Here is an 18700-nt window from a genome sequence, read left to right on the forward strand (position 1 = left end):
TCAGCAAATAGTATAAAATTTTCAATTAAACATGTGATAGATCATCCGAAACCGGATCATCTGTAGTTTGAAGTTAATTGAAAATGTCAAATTTACTATTGAGATCTTATTTAGCTCTTTCTGTTAATGCAATGTGGTCTTCAATTTCCCCTTTCATCACCAAAAAAATATTTTGTTACCATAAATACATAATCGACAACAATTCAAGAAAGCTAAAAACTGCAAAAAAAAAGCTCATCAAAGATACAAGGCTGATAATTGTGTACAACATATGCGCGTTTCGTCTATCTAAAAAAGACCCAAGAGTGACGCTCAAATAAAAAAAAAGTTAAAAAGACCAAATAAGTAAAATAGCCTGAAGCATGATCGCACTTTGTATTTCTATTCTTATTTTCAGTTTATATGGCGACTGGTGGTACGAATTGTAATGAAAGTGATTTCGGTAAGTTTAGATAATGGATAAAGAAAAGAATTTGATTGATTGATTGATTTTTGGTGTTTTAACGCCATTTTTAAGCACCGCTTTTGGGCTTTTTCGTGGCGGCCAGTTTTATTGGTGGATGAAGCCGGAGTGCCCATAGAAAAACCACCGACCTTCGATAGGAAAACTGACAATCCTAGTCAATTTAAATTGCAGTCGAATGCACCCGCACGAGCGGGATTCGAATTCACAACCTCAGTGTTGACTGGCTAGTGATTACAGTAGTAACTACTTAAACCACTCGGCCACCGAGGTCCCCCGAAAAGAATTTGAACATTGAAAAGTATTCAAACCTTGAAACGGTTAACAAATACGCGTGTTTTTTTATGATTGAACCCCTTTAGGTGCTATCAAGTGCAACTACCTAAATCCACTTATTTCTAGTAAGTAAATGTTCAGATATTTTGCAGTTTATCATGTTTGATTTGTTTATCAATAGTAAAGAGTCGTAGTAATATTTTTTTTTCGTTCGCGCATTAATTTGATTAAAAACATTTATTGAGATATTTACAAAATTACTTTAATTTATTCAATTTAATACAAAAAGTCGATTAAATAAGGTGATCAGGATCATTATATCCTGATTTTGAATTTTTAAAGTGCAAACACGTTATTTTTTGCTAAAACTTGAATATTGCTAAAAGATAAAACGTCAACGAAACAGCAACCGATCAACAAAATTAGTTTGACATTGAAAAAAGAGGGACATTGTATAGCCATATTAATTGAAAATATTAATGTATGAAATACGAATGAAACCAGACCTAATAGGAGACAAAGTTTATCCAATGCACGTACGTATTTATAAATGTAATATATTAATTTGATATAAAAAAAAAAACGTTACTTATGAAAATAAAAAAAGGAAATCTTTTTTGATAAATAAATCTTGAATTTAAAGGGAATTGACCGGTATTGCTCTTAAATGGCTATCAAGCGTTTATTTTTTATGCTCACAAAATCACTACTAACTGAGTTGCAATTGACAATTTACAATACATTTTTATATACTTCACTTACTATCAAATATTATACGTTTTAAACATTGTTCACTCTATGTTCCATTTTGAACGATGACTAAAATTGATGATATAGCCATACACGGAAAGAATTTTCCAATTTTCATAAAATACTCATCCGTCGGGTTCGATTGTTTTATTTGAACAACATTGATATTATTGAATTTATCATATTTATTTATATATGGTTGAATGGTATATAAAGGTTGAGGTCGTGTTTAGCACTATTTGCAAAATATCATTTCTTACGGACCTATGTTAACTAATGACACACTTCGACTTTGATTTTCATTGTTACCTAAATGATTTTCTTCAATACTTTGACATAAATACCCTTTACAAGTTGTAAAATGTATGTAACTTATAATCTTTGTTTGAACCAATAGCCTACCTAAACAACGCTTCGTGAATGGCAAGTTGCGCGAAAATTAGAGATGTGTTCGGAATCTTTGTTATTTTCCTTTACCCATAGTAGACAGCTCTACATATTACCTTACTTACACTTCAATGTCTTTAGTTTTACATCCCAACTCCTTTGTTCTAACAGGGGTGATCTGAGTGGGACCACCCCTACCCGATCAACCTACCTTGATGTTCTTTGTTTTGCATGATTTCTTGTGTTCTGTAACATTTTGGCGGGAATGTCCAACACTTAATAAAACTTTGAAATATTAAAGCGGAATAAAGACTAACTTTCAATATTATGTAGAAAAATTCAACTTAATTTCCAGTCTCTAAGCTGGGAATCGAACTCGAGACCTTTAGCATATGAAGCCACGATTCATACACCTACACCAGGACGACTGGATACAACTTCACTGTTAATTTAACATATTTAAACTTTGCATCCGGGGCGTTTAAAGGGTATATACTAAATAGTAATATATAAAGTATATTATAATTATTGTATGGCATTCTGAACTAGATGTTATGAAGCGTAAATGGTTTTTTTCATATAGTCTAGAAGAGCTGGGATGTAAAATAGTTATCCCACTCGGACTTGGTTTGTCAGTATAAGATCACCCTCCGGCCTCCGGCCGTCGGGGTGATCTTACACTGACACACCGCGTCCTCATGGGATATCTATGACAGATAGTAATAATTTTATTTACACACAAAATAAAAAACAAACATTACTCACAGTTCAAGGTGAAAATACATGTAATGTAATTGTAACGTGTTTTTACCACTTACCAATTATATTTAACTTGCTACTTCATTATACCTTGATTAAACTATTGTCGTGACGTCAGCCTATTCATTTACCGTGGATTCTTTTTCTAGAATCAACGTGCCGCTGAAATGGACCCACCAAATTTTTTCAATTGTTTCCTTTGTGTGCCTTATTTCATTAAGTTTGAATTGGCTAACTTACTGATTTCTGTTCACTAATGGATTTAATTTAGAAACTTACCTTTAATTTTTGTAATTTGTATATGCCTTCACTGGGATTCGAACCCCTCCTTGAAATCTGGTATGTGTGACTGACATCAACACATCGACGAATTCTCTCGGCTAACAATGGGTTGTAATTTAAATGTCTATTTTATATATATAAATGAACATATGATACACATCGGTACAACGGATACACAGGGCTTGTATGTATTATACATAATAGGCAATCGTATAGTATAAGTTGGTAGCCGCGAGGTTAGTATGGTTAAGATCAATGAGTTAAAGAGTCAAGTTAAAGGTAGAGACTTATCGGTTAAGGTTCGAATCCCTGTATTCTCTTTGTTGTCCCTATTCTTTAGTTTTTCCGTTTTTCTTATTTTGTATGTTATTGTGAATATTTTAGTAATAATAGCGGGTTTTCCCCGTTTATTTTTGGATTATTATTGGCTTTTTCACATATTTGAAACGAAAATGATTACATTCAACCTGTCCATTTTTGTTTTATAAATATAGTATGATTGCATCGGTTTTACTACATAATTTTACAAATGTTTATTCGGGATCCCTATGCTAGCAAATAGAATTAGGCTTCGTGCTAGAAATATCGGTATTATATTTATTATTTTTACCGAGAAATAAGTTCGAATATGCCTTATTTTGTAAATTACGGATAATATTCAGATGCCTGATAATAATAAGGACAGACGTGTTATGTTATATTTGTATTTCTCTAACCAATTAATTGTGACCTTAGATTTATTAATGAATCGTTGAACATGATAACATGGTTATTTAAACTCACTTACAATACCTTCTAATTTAGAAAAGGCTTAAATTTTGAAAAGACATCAACACAATAGTTTAAGTTATAGATACAATGAATAAGCGTTGATTCATTAAAAACAAACCATTCGCCGTCCGGGCTCATGGTTTCCTTTTCAAGAATCAACGCTTATTCAATGTATCTATAATACTTCAATGGATTTGTCTATAATATTATTGTATACTTTTCTAACTTTGAAAGCAAGAAAGTTTTAATTCGTTTATTTGCTGCAGATACCTTTACAAAAGATGTACATGGAGCCTTGTCATCAATACATATGCCAGGACCTAGAATAAAATGTTTCTCAGGTAGGTATTGTTATTGTAAATTTGATACACATAAAAAGAGGATGGTGTATTTGCACAATAATATATTTTACTGGTATATTCTTCAACGACTTTTATGATGTAGGTAAATCTGGAAAATCACTTCGGACGCAATAAATCTATGTGTAATTTTCATTTTAGAGCACTATATTTACTTCAGGTGGACTGTTAGTCACTGGGGTATCATCAGCTCATTAGTCAGTGCTTGAGCATTGACGTGCGTTAAACATACTTTTCTAAAATTCTACGTTGAAATGTCTTGAAATAATTGATAACCTAAGGTTTTAACGCCTTCAAACAAAAAAAAATCAAATGGATTTGACTATTTTGTTAGGTCCCTTTTGGTAATATAGCTCTGCACGTGTTTTGCCACTTATAAGTCCTTAGCTTTTAAAGTTTTTGCCTCGAAAGATCCGGATGAAGAAAGATCAAGAAAGTGCTTTGGAAGCAACAAATTCATAGAGTTTTTTTTTCTTTTACATTTAGCTAAGTCTCTAGGGGATACATCGTGATTAAAGTTAAACCATAGGTTTTAGTAACGAAAATTGGCTGTTACGTATGAGGCCAAGCTTAGAATATTACATAGTCATTTCAATTCAAAGGCAAAACTACTAAGACGTGAATCGGACGCAAAAGCAGAATAACAGTGAAACCTTCATCGTGTAGCAAAAACGCACTGCATTTCACCACAATTTTAAACGGTCCCTGGGCGCAGCTTTGGCCTGAATTCTCATTTAGTTTCATGTGTATATTTGTGCATTGACGAACACAGAGGTGTGATATTTAAGGAATAATAGTAACTGTAGTTGAAGAGTTACGGCAGTTGAATCACAAGTGACAACGGGAACTCTTCAGTTATAGTTATTCTAATTCTATACCTAAAAATGTATAAATTTGGAACATGTAGAATACAAGCGAAATAAAATTGCGCGAAACGTTATCAATAATTTTTTGCTCGGTCACGACAAGGTTCAGGATATTTCTTCGTTTCTTCGATTCAAATTTAGATGATATCACATCAAAACGGTGTTATTGGGTTGGTTTTTGTTTTATTTTCGATTGTATTTGAACATCAAACAATTAAATATGGCGGCTCACTCATAAGTAAAGGCATGTCAATTGTAGTTTTGACGGTAACTTTAGGCCAAAACTACTTAGAAATTGCATTGGAATAAACTTTTTGCCAAAGACATCTAGCATTTGCTGTCATAAATTTAAATTGCCCAACAATTTCACAGTAAAGGACAGAAACAATACAAATATTGAAACAACTACAATGCACATCAATATATTTATTATATAAGTAAGCAGGTAATAACTTATAGCAAGCAGGCCAAACGAGAGCAAAATAAAGTAAAAAATATAAAATAGAAACTTGTATACGTCTCACTTCAAGTGTCACGCCTACACACCAGATGCATTTCCCTGTTGTGTACACCTGAGGGTCAAATACAGTTGCAGAAGATTTTCAGACAATCAACATGGCTGCTATGTTTACAATTGAAAATTCTCATAACCTTAAATTCACCGGAATAAAAATTGTTATCTGTTTGACTCTAAATACTATCCAAATTAGACTTCTTAGTATCTTTCGACTCTCGGGTGCCACATGTTGAGCAGGATCTGCCTACCCTTCTGGAGCACTTGAGATCACCCACAGTTTTTTGGTGGTTTTCGTGTTGTTCAGTCTTTGGTTTTCTATGTTGTGTTTTGTGTACTATTGTTTGTTTGTCTTTTTCTTTTTAGCCATGGCGTTGTTAGGGTATTTTCGACTTGTGAGTTTGAATGACCATTCGGTATCCTACGCCTCTCTAATATAGGTTGTTTAGGGCATCGGGTTTTGGACACATGTTTCCTCATTTATCCGCTACATACTTATGTTTCTTTGAAGTTTGTCAGATTTAAATCCCTATGAATCGGTTGCTCTAGCTAGATGGGATTGTCATTGGTCTAATATGAAACGTATTACGACGCTAAGGTTGACAAAGTAGACTTTCAATGCGTTTACTTTGTCAAAACACTGACAATCGATTTAAACAGGTAGAATTAAAATTCGTTGTGTGATGATAACCAGGGACACGTCTTGGTTAATTATATAATATCAAGTGTAACACCGAACATGTTTATCATTTTCTAATATCATTGCTTGTGATTATATGAAAGACAAATTGTGCGTGTGTACAGGTGGTGTGTGTGTGATAACAAATATGTACTTCTAGAACGGGTATACTGACTTTAAGTAAATTTTGCACGGATGGTTTATTTAAAGTCAAATACAAAACACCTTCATATGGTGCTGTTAGGATGGAAAATTGCCACTGCATGGAATTCTTTAGCTCTAATTGGCACGCCTGCGACAATAGCTTGTCAAACCGACTGTGGATATGACACTTTGCAGGAATATGCAAAAGATGTCAAACAAGTTACATTTAACATAGAATATTTAAAAGGGAAATCACTTTTTGAGTGTTCCTTTAAGACTAATGATAAAATACAAGTTTCTACTACCATGCAATGAAATAAGTTTTCTATTTACAACCAAAACTTTGGATTCATTTTTTATATTTACTTGAGAGATCATATAAGACATATCTAACAAGAACTTTCGATGGTAAAAATTAAACAAAAATCGATTTTTTTTGTAGACAAGTAGCAAATTGTATAAGGAAATTTGATTAAAATAAACTTTAAATACATGCAATTTTTTCTAAATAAAGTGGCTGAAACACACATATAGAGTTACGTAGATGCAAAATAGTAATGATATTAATAACAATTTACGTAAATTTAATAGATTAAAGGATTATAGGTAGAACACGACACACGATTCATGATTTCCCATGTACATAAATTAAAACAGGTTTATCTATTTCTATTTATAAATTGTATTCTGAAGTACATATACTTAGCTCTGATCGTTGACCGTTCAGCGAACAATATTACAAGATATCATATTTTGGTTATATAATTATGACTGATGTACTTATTATTCAATCTAACCATAATCATTGGCAGTCTCGGAAGCTTTCTCTTGTTTGTTCAACAACCAAACACACTCATTCGAGATCGATACTTATTCTTTTTCACACGCATGCATTATTTATGAGTAAAGTTTGAACATATGTCAACTTGGCTCGGATCCACAACGATGTCTAAATCAAATCAATGCATATCCATGTCACTTGTGTCTTTTCATCGACATAAATGCTCAAAAATATAAATAATGGTTATAATTGTAGCGTAATGAACTGCATTTGAACTTAATCAAACTTTAATTTTCTGTTGAATCAGTTGATCATCTAAGTAGTCATCGATGTATAATACTTGACACTGAACATTAATTTTACGGTCTATACAATACAAGTAATGTATTTCTATCAATCATTTACTTATAGTTAAAGAATTTTGGTGTAACAGTATGATACCAATACCTTTAAATTACTTAATTTGCTTATTTTGTTTTAATCGAAATGAAAATGTTATAAACTACTCCCAGTTATTCAAGGCTGTCATTTGTCATATCGACTAAAATTGACCGTGAAAGAATAAGAAACGGTGGTCAAGTATTGCGATTGGATCATGAAAGATCTGGTATAGGATCGCGAAGGAAATCTTATCGAGAAGACACATGCAACGTCAGAAAATAATCTAATTTAATCATTTATCAATGATTATAATGACACATATGGAAAAAAATAACTGTCCGTCAAAAATGGTTCAAACTTAAGATCAGTATCCGAGAAGTACACCGTTTTTACAAAACTACAACATCGAAATTTCAAAGAAATAAAGATGTAAACGAACATGATGTTTTAAAATTTTTGATGCATTAATTACTTTTCTAGATAAGAAATATTACCGTTTAAAATAGTTCTTAGAGCTATTTTGTTTAGTTTGATATTTACATGGCACATGAAGGGCTCCTTACATAACGACAAATCCACTTTCCCGATAAAATACAAAATAAGTGAAATATTAATACAAGTAAAATCACAAAAATACCGAACTCCGAGGAAAATTCAAAACGGAAAGTCCCTAATCGAATGACAAAATCAAAAGCTCTAACACATCAAACGAATGGATAACAACTGTCACATTCCTGACTTGGTACAGGCATTTTTTTATGTAGTATATATGGTTCTATAGCGACAAAACCTCTCACTTGTATGACAGTCGCATAAAATTCCATTATATTGACACCGATGTGTGAACAAAACAAACAGACGTATTAAGTAAAAATGTCAAAATAGGGGTACAACAGTCAACATTGTGTTATAATCTTAATCACTATAAAAACAAACAAATATGTAATAAAGAAACACAAAAAGGCATATAGACAAAGCACATAAGCAAAAATGAAAGGTATACAAAATGAAAACAGCCCTATAAAACATCATGTGTCCGAATCATATCTCTGTACCCACCCGCAAAAGAAATGCCGAACGCCAAAAACGTGAAAGCTGGATGCACATATACCGAACCAAGTCAAAAGTCATACGATCAAATAGAACATAATAGTACAAAGGCAATTATAGGTAAAACTGCAAATTAGATCAAATGCTACACAAAGTCAGCACCTAGAATCTATAACTCAAGACCATCCTGTATAATTTGTTACGTAGAAACTGAGTATTTATCTATGAGTATTAGGTCTTGGTACTTTCCAATGAACTTTATGAGAAACAGGACGAGACGTTCTTTTACAAAACCCTGGCTCATTAATTTTTTGCTCAGACACTGATGACGTTTAACAATCTCTGAGTAGTAACTGCAAGCTCCTGAAAATCGTATGAGTTAAGAAATGTATACTCCATACGCGGATGAAGTTGGCAAATTGCTGCTAAGCTGAGGAAAAGGTATAATTTCAAAATTGAAATTATCTCGATTGTCTTAGACTCTGATAGTGAGATGGCCGCTGTAATCAAATACGGGGTAAATGTCTAAAAATGAGGCTTGAGAAGCTGTATATGTGGTGTCTGTAATATGAAGTCCATATAAAAATAAGGAGATGAGGTATGGTTGCCAATGAAACAACTAACCACCAAAGTTCAAATAAAGTGGATTTTAGCAATTATAGGCAACCGTAGGGCCTTCAACAATGAGAAAACCCCATACCGTTTAGTCGACTATAAAAGGCACCGACATGAAAAATATGAAACAATTTAATTGAGAAAACTAACGGCCTAATTTATAACAAACCAAATAACGAAAAACTAATATGACAGACATGAACCAACGACGACCACTGAACTACGGGCTTCCTGATTTTAGGACAGGCACAGAAAGAATGTGGCGGGGTTAACCATGTATTGAGTGCTCAACCCTCCCCTAACCGGGGACAGTGGTGTAACAGCACAAAATAAGAACAAGCAATAAAAATTAGTTAAAAAATGCTAAACTGATCAGATCGATACAAAGCAAAAAAACATAAAACAAAAACACAGACCGGACGTGGCAGGGTATTTATCAACCCCTAGCTCATCCCTAACAACAAAAAGGACACTAAGTACAGATCTGAGAGTACTCGCTGTTACTGACAGCTAGTTCAAAGCCAATAACAACTAATAAAATAAATCATGTATCTAAGACTAAACATGAGTATTATTGGGACCCTATCAGGAAAGTTTGTTTTGTTAATGGAAAGAACATATTCAATACACCTGTATGGAAAACTAAATGATATATCTTCATCAGTCTAATCCTTACGAAAAAAAGTACACATCAAGATATTTCCAGGGGAAGACCACCAAAACCCCTCTCGCTTCGATGATGCATTTAGCATTATATATAGAAAGATATATACTTTTCGACAATTTACGCTTATGGAGATCTTATTATCTTGGATGTCTATTAGAGATTTCCAATAAAATGACATACGTACCTAACTCGACGTACGCACGTAACGGGGCCGGTTATTGCTAACCTATTAATTTTGTTAAATGCGTCACTTAAGTTTTAACTAATATTCCTAAACTATTAAACCCATTCATCATAAATTTTATTAATATCAAGTATTTCTAAGATGACGAAAAACGAAAGAAATCATGATTTTTATATATCACGTGATTATTGAGATTCCCGCCAAAACTTCACTGTCATAAGACCACGTATATACACGTATCTTTACCTATCATACAATTGATTTGAGTCGTCTATCATGGTTTTGACCATGACTTTGTTTTTCGATATACTTTGCAAATGAACCTTTTATTATTTAATATTTGACATGCTTTTATTTATCGTTATCAGATTGGTGCCCCTTTTTTCTTTCGTCTCTAAATGTTTTATAATATTTAATTTCCGTGGGTATTTATTATTAGACAGAGATTTTTCTAGCAATTTCAGAAATATCGAATTCAAAGTGTTTGTCTCTGTTAAAGTTGATTATTGGGATTGCATCATACTTTATTAAGCATCATTTCAAACGTTCTCTTCTTCTGCAGTTATTCTTGTTTTTTTACATGCAATCTCCGATATTTTCCCCAGGGAAAACGGTCGACAAAGGGATGTGTATATTTAAAAAAATATTAATACAGGTCTTGAACTTCTTTAAATTTTAATAGTTGACATACACTTTTCTTTCAAATGAAAGTCAACATTAAAAAAAAGAATTTTGTAATTAATAATGATATAGTGTAAATAAATGTGTACACCAATTCGTTATATAGATTGTAATTTAGAAGGTGTACTTGATTAGCAATTGATGACTAATCTGCATATAAACATTGACCATTATCAATTTATAGTACATAGCAATTGGCTAAAAAATGTCCTGTCCCCAAGTATCTCTGATTAAAAGTGGACGAAAATGCCAATTTATATACTTGTTACATTTTTAAGACAACTATAATGCCACTTCAGTCTTTTACAGTAATTTTCTTTTTAAAATGTACTTTTAATTAGTAAGGCTTGATATTGTCATAGTTGTTTTTGGATTAAGACAACTCTTATATAATCCAATAAGAAGTGGATTCTAAAACTATCACACATTGATTGAGTTAAGCAAAAAAATTTAGTTTCAATTTTTGTCTCGCCTTAGAGGTATATATTTATATATAAAAGTTAAACTCTACGACATATCCATGCATAGGATCATCAGTGAAGGTGATACACGGCTGAACACACATTTTATATTAATAATTACTTTAAATATGTATATAGTTATCAAAGGTACCAGGCTTATAATTTGATACGCCAGACGCGCGTTTCGACTACATAAGACTCATCAGTGACCCTCAGATCAAAATAGTTAGAAAGCCAAACAAGTATAAAATTGAAGAGCATTGAGGACCAAAAATTCCATATGTAAACCAAGCTCTCTGAAGGAAGGTTTTTCCAGGTTGTTCTTATGTCGTGCTGTTGCACCACTGTCCAAGGCTTAGGAGGAGGGGGTTGGACACTCATTCTTTATGTGCCTGTCCCAAGTCAGGAGCCTGTGGTTCACTTGTTGACGTTGGTTCATATCTGTTATATTTGTTTTCCGTAAATTGTTTTGTTTTAAATCAGGCCGGTAGTTTTCTCATTTGAATTGTTTCATATTTTTTTCAAATTGGTTCCTTTTATAGTCGACTATACGGTATGGATTTTTCTCATTGATGAAGGCCGTACGGTTGCCTATCATTGCTTACATCCACTTCATTTCTTATTGGCAATAATACCATATCTCCTTATTTGTAAATTTTTTTTTTAACTAAATACATTTAATATTTTCAGGTAATTTAACATGTAAGAATTAGCTTTCAGTACTAGTGGATACTTTAAGATTGGTTCTCTTTGTCTTTCATTACAAAAATGTAATTGATTTGGGCTTAATTCAATATTGATTAGTTGAGCAGTTTCCAACTGAATTTTACCGGTTTTTTTCTTCTTATATTGTGCTGTTACACCAGAGTGTTGAGCGCTGGTAAACGCGTTTAATCAGGCCAAATACTATATTGGCTTTCCCAAGTCAGGAGCTTTTAATTCAGTGGATGTCGTTGCTTACTTTCTGTCATTTTCGGGTTAATTTTACTCTTGTAAAAATGTTTATTTTCGTTTGAACTGTTTACATTTTTCAAAGTCAACGCCTTATATACTATAGTATCTGATAATACGGTATGAGTATTTGCTTATTGTTGAAGACAGCACGAACCACTGTAGTCGTAATTCACGCCATTTGGACTCTGTTTGATAGTTAGACGCGCCAAACGGATCCAGGAATATACATATCGGAGTGTAAGGAATAAATCGAAAAAAGAATGCATGCTTAGCATACTAATGCTTTTGAAGAGAAAATTGAAAATATTTGTTGAACCGGGACAGACTGGCTACTGGATATTAATACAAGTCACAAGGATAATGGAAGCTGTGAAACACCATTTTACAATAAAAACTAAGCTTTTTGATACAAAGAAACAAGGAGAAAACCCAAACAAATTATGCAACAAAACAAGTGTTGCTAGAATAGTAATATATGCACATATATAAAGCATAAAATATATAAACAGGTTTTTATTAAATATGGGATTGACTGGTAGCAAGTTAGTCTCGATTACGGGTTCAATTATTTTGTTGGACCCCCTGATCGAATGATTTTAAGACTGGATTTTTCGGCTTCACCACCAAGCATGATGCATTCACGAGTAAGAGCAGGTGTTGGTTTAATCGAAGAAAGACAAGTGTGTCTTTGTATCGGGTACGCGAATTTACCTAGCATATAAAAATGCGACTGTAAGTGTTGGTCATGTACAAAAAGGTATAATCATTTATCATTATCATTTCATCATCCTTAATATATATGTAATATTTGTCGCTGGATATAAGACAAACATCAGTATCATCATCATCATAAGTATTATAGCTTGAGGCTAAATATTCGTCGTATTTATTATAGCTTGTAAGTATCACAGCTTGAGGCTAAATTCTTATCTGATACTTTAGCCAATTTATGTCGAGAACTTATTTTAAGCATGCATCTCTTTTCTACATAGTTTTTATAAATGTCCAAGTAAAAGCTAATAGAGATCATAGAAGTATGTTTATCAAACGATCATGTCTACTCACAATTAAAACAGTTAGAAAGGGATTGACTCGTCCGACTAAAACGAAGCACAAAAACAGCAATTACTAGTATTTCCAAATAAACTCCATGTACCGATCTTAGAGTATTCACAGCTACTGAACACTATCTTAAAAACAACTACAACTAATAAATACAGAATAATTATCCAGTCTAGAATATTAATCAATTATTTCGTACTGTTACACCACTGTATTAGGAAAGTGGGCCCGTTAACATGTTTAACCCCGCCACATTATGTATGGATGTGACTGTCCCAAATAAGGAGCCTGTAATTCAGTGGTTTTCGTTTGTTGCTGTGCTTTCGTTCATTTTTTAGTACATTAATTAGGCCGTTAGTTTTATAGTTGTAGTTGTTTTACATTTGTCATTTTGTGGCCTCTTATAGCTGACTATTCGGTATGGGCTTTGCTCATTGTTGAAGGTCGTACGGTGGCCTATAGTTGTTAATTTTTCTGTCATTTGGTCTCTTGTGAAGAGTTGTCGAATTGGCAATCATACTACATCTTCTTTTTGTACATATCACAAATTAAGTAAAAAAGTACATAAACGCTCTAGAAAAGCAAGACCTTGTGTCATGTCAAACAATTTGTGATTATGGCCGGATCCAAGATATTTGAAAGGGGGCATAGTTCCCGATAATTGAATGTATACTGCCGAGCAGAGCAACGCGAAAAAAAAATTAGACGATTTTATACTAAACATTTGTATAGATAACGTGGAACACGTGAGATTTTCAAAATTATTTGTCGATCGATAGGGGGGAGTACGCCCTCTATCCCTGTATCTGCGAATGCACGTTTAGTTATACATGGACAAAAACCTCGTCCCATGCATTATTATAGTTGAAGACTATAAAGTATTATTTGATAAATGTATCAATGATATAAATTTCTGTCAAATTATCTTAAATTAAATTATATAAAAAAAAATTTTTTTAAAGTTAGTCGCGTACACCTTTTACATTCGGGTGTGTTGGAATCTACTTTTTAAACGTTAAAACTTATAAAAACAAAAAAAGAGATAAACTTCTCGGTTCGGATTTCATTATTTTAATATTTTCATGCTAAATTTTTATTTGATAGTTTTTAAAATTCACATTTTGAGAAGAACTGAAATATGGGTCAAGTGAAATGACAAGAAATGTTGGGTGTATTTGATTAAAGTTGATAGCTTAAGCATTCCATTAAAATATTTTTGTCAATAAAATCATTCAAAATTTAATAACAAAATATTTAAAGATTAAAAAAAGGAGTTGGGATTGATTTTTACATTAAGTCTATATCAGCAAAAATGCGCGTTCAAAAAGCAAAAAGTGCATTCAGTGCATGCTCCCCTCCGTCATGCTTCAATGCAATAGGACGAAATACGTTGAGTTAGGTCGGTTACGTCGAGTAAAGTCATTTTATTGGAAATCTCTAATAACACGCAGCATAGCCCCTTTAATGAAAAAAGGTTCTAAATATGGGTCTATATATGTATGTATCACCAAAATTAAGCATTGATTAATGTTTTAAGTAAGTAATTATACACTTCAACCAATTACAAGTATACAAATTGGTTAAAGAAATGTTGATCTCTGATCATTAAGTCTGGTCACACCTTGTCTTCCACGATCAAAGTATTGCGTTGAATGATCTTTCATGATCAAGTTTGATTAAAAACCATCAAAATTTTACTTTTTTCAAAAATAGTATGAACTTTTACAAGTAATAACATATTTTAACTTTACTGGACTATGTGACACACTAAATATTAAGTTTCAAATATATCATGATATATTAGAATGTGACCATTTAGATACAAAACGCAATTTTGTCTTAATGATTGTCATAAAAATTGTGTGTCGCCTTTTGCATTTTATTAAAATGTACTGCATTTTTTCCTGAACTTAGTACACAGGATTATTAAAGAAGTTGAATTATTTTGACAGAATATTTTTTTTTTTTATTTGTTCCACCTTTTGAAAACACTGAAGATTTATCATAGATTTTGAAATAGAATTACACTTGATTGAATTAACGATCCGATACCAAGTCTTTCACGATCCGATCGAAATGATTGATCCCCGTAAGTTATTCTTTCACGATCATTTTTCTCGGTATTTCCGAATGACACCCGTGTTATTAATACACGTCAGTTCGTTTACGTTATTTCATAGCTCTGTGATCATTCCGAAAAATCAAGTAAGCGTCTCACTGTTTTTAAAATGAAAAGTAACACTGGTGTAATGAAAAAAACAAATCTTCTACGCAACAGAAATATACACCGTACACTAGATTTATAATTATGAATATTTTATTTTTCAATAGTTTCTTAATATACCGTACACTAGATTTATAATTATGAATATTTTATTTTTCAATAGTTTCTTAAATTATGCCATTTTATATTTTTCTTTAATATACTTTAGTATTTTATTAGTTCTTGCTACAAAAATTTATGGTAAAAAATGCACTGTGAATCATGGTTATTTATAATTGTTTAGATAGTGTATGACAATGCGTTTCGATTGACTTCTCGGATAATTCTTTAATTGAAATGTAAATACCTTTCATTAAACATCTGTCAAAAGTTAAAAAAAGAAAAAAGAAAAGTAAATCAGATACACAGAATATATTTCTTTTGACATAATTTATATGGCTAAGAACAATTATTTTATATTATTTATAGAAAGGGCGAAGTGGTTGGATAATACTTTTTAAAATTCGTATACATGCGAAAAGTAAAGTAACATGAATACCATCTCTAATGAAAATTCAAAAAGGAAAGTCTATTAAAAATGGCAAAATCAAAAGCTCAAACACATCAAACGAATGGAAAACAACTGTCATATCCCTGCAAGCAATTCCTAAAACACTGCTTTTCCATAATGAAAAATGTTAAAAATTAATATGTATCAATGGTTAAATAGAAATCACGTCCCTTTTGACACAGATTCTTAAAGTTCATATCGAATCGCACAAAGACGGAAATTTGTTTTAGAATATAGCAAAGTGCACTTGACCAATCAAATTGTAGGATTCAGTGGTTCTTAATTGTAAAGAATGAATGTAAATCATGTTCTTAGTAGACATTTGCGGAAACTACGTCTATACCTAGGATCACACTTAGACTAACGATTACAGTTGACGAAAAACAAGGGGTCATCTCAAAATAAAAAATAAGCAACAATAGAGATCCTAGTAAAACCAATTGATTTTTTTTGGTTATGTAAATAAAAATTTTCGACGACACACTAATTATAACGTAGCGCAAATGGTCACAACAGACTTGAATCGCTGTATTGGATATGTCACAAAAACATCCCAATAACTTTGTATTATTATACTTTTCCGATGGAGTGTTCAAGCTGTAACTTATAGTGTGTAGTAAGTCTATTTGATTTTTTAGACTTCCTCTACATATCCTGGGTTTTCCGAACAATCTTTTGTCTTGTATAAGGTTCATAATCTTATGTTATAGTTCCAAAATTGTGTCTCACATTATTTTAGTATAGCAAAATCAGCAACAATTCGTTCAGAGGGTACTCTACCAACGTTGCACTTGAAAATCAAGGAATATGCGATATAGAGCAAGGAACACAATATAATTATTAAGCCCGTCGTAGCGCAATGCTTTTGAAATATTAACATCCTTCGTTTTCACGATCATATTTTGTATCCAAAACTGCTCCCTAACCGATTTAAATAGTTTACGATTTTTTAATACTGTGAAAGTATTTTTATTCGTGGGGTACCAATTTTCGTGGTTTTCGTGGATTGCTTTATCCACGAATTTAAGTGTTCAACGACATTTAAGAACTGTTGTCCAAATCAGTACATGAAAAGATCCCCATTACCGTAGGTTTGACTGCATCGAATATCAACAAACGCACTATGAGTTAAAGATGCAACGTCAGAAAGGATTCTGTCCATTTAATCTTTAAAAACATAAATTGTACGACTTCTAACCTTTCAATTCTCACGAAAAATTACGTTTGATGATAAAAGTCAGACTTCCGGTGATGATATGCGATGATGAAGTGTTCCTTTTATATCACTTCCTGTTGCTGATAGTTTGAAAATTTACAAGACTCATTGCACAGGGAAAATTTTCGTCAAAGTTCGACGCAAGTCTAGACCCGGTATTGGTTTTGTTTAAATTTAGAAGATATATAGTAAAATTCTAACTTTTTGAGTGTTTGCTCAATTCAGAAAAAAAAAAAGATAATAAAAATATACCGAACGGCAAGTATAATGCCATGAAGAATTAATAGTTCTTAAGCACCCAACCTCTGTATCCCCTCATTTTCTTAAAAAAAATATTGAAACCCTTTGTCTTAGCATCATGAATCATGGTTATTTATAATTGTTTAGATAGTGTATGACAATGCGTTTCGATTGACTGCTCAGATAATTCCTTAATTGAAATGTAAATACCTTTCATTAAACATCTGTCAAAAGTCAAAAAAGAAAAAAGAAAAGTAAATCAGATACACAGAATATATTTATTTTAACATATTTTATATGGCTAAGAACAATTATTTTATATTATTTATAGGAAGGGCGAAGTGGTTGGATAAAACTTTTTAAAATTCGTACACATGCGAAAAGTAAAGTAAAAAGAATACCATCTCTAATGAAAATTCAAAAAGGAAAGTCTATTAAAAATGGCAAAATCAAAAGCTCAAACACATCAAACGAATGGAAAACAACTGTCATATCCCTGCAAGCATTACCTAAAACACTGCTTTTCCATAATAAAAAAATGTTAAAAATTAATATGTATCAATGGTTTAATAGAAATCACGTCCCTTTTGACACAGATTCTTAAAGTTCATATCGAATCGCAAAGACGAAAATTTGTTTTAGAATATAGCAAAGTGCACTTGACCAATCAAATTGTAGGATTTAGTGGTTCTTAATTGTAAAGAATGAATGTAAATCATGTTCTTAGTAGACATTTGCGGAAACTACGTCTATACCTAGGATCACACTTAGACTAACGATTACATTTGACGAAAAACAAGAGGTCATCTCAAAATAAAAAAAAGCAACAATAGAGATCCTAGTAAAACCAAATGATTTTTTTTGGTTATGTAAATAAAATTTTTCGACGACACACTAATTATAACGTAGTGCAAATGGTCACAACAGACTTGAATCGCTGTATTGGATATGTCACAAAAACATCCCAATAACTTTGTATTATTATACTTTTCCGATGGAGTGTTCAAGCTGTAACTTATAGTGTGTAGTAAGTCTATTTGATTTTTTAGACTTCCTCTACATATCCTGGGTTTTCCAAACAATCTTTTGTCTTGTATAAGGTTCATAATCTTATGCTATAGTTCCAAAATTGTGTCTCACATTATTTTAGTATAGCAAAATCAGCAACAATTCGTTCAGAGGGTACTCTACCAACGTTGCACTTGAAAATCAAGGAATATGCGATATAGAGCAAGGAACACAATATAATTATTAAGCCCGTCGTAGCGCAATGCTTTTGAAATATTAACATCCTTCGTTTTCACGATCATATTTTGTATCCAAAACTGCTCCCTAACCGATTTAAATAGTTTACGATTTTTTAATACTGTGAAAGTACTTTTAT

General features: G+C 32.1%; 1 protein-coding gene across 2 annotated transcripts in view; it reads left to right on the top strand.

The window, feature by feature from the left end:
- LOC127724145 (uncharacterized) overlaps window positions 1-18700 on the top strand; it is a 34994-nt gene that overhangs the window by 8789 nt on the left and 7505 nt on the right. For both annotated transcript variants that reach the window (XM_052231019.1, XM_052231020.1), the window contains 2 exons: window positions 398-442; window positions 3955-4029. In XM_052231019.1, the coding sequence (XP_052086979.1) occupies window positions 403-442; window positions 3955-4029 (115 nt within the window). In that variant the 5' untranslated portion in view covers window positions 398-402. The remainder of the gene's footprint in view (window positions 1-397; window positions 443-3954; window positions 4030-18700) is intronic.

Source organism: Mytilus californianus, unplaced genomic scaffold (assembly GCF_021869535.1).
Source record: "Mytilus californianus isolate M0D057914Y unplaced genomic scaffold, xbMytCali1.0.p SCAF_14, whole genome shotgun sequence".
Lineage (NCBI taxonomy): Eukaryota > Metazoa > Mollusca > Bivalvia > Mytilida > Mytilidae > Mytilus > Mytilus californianus.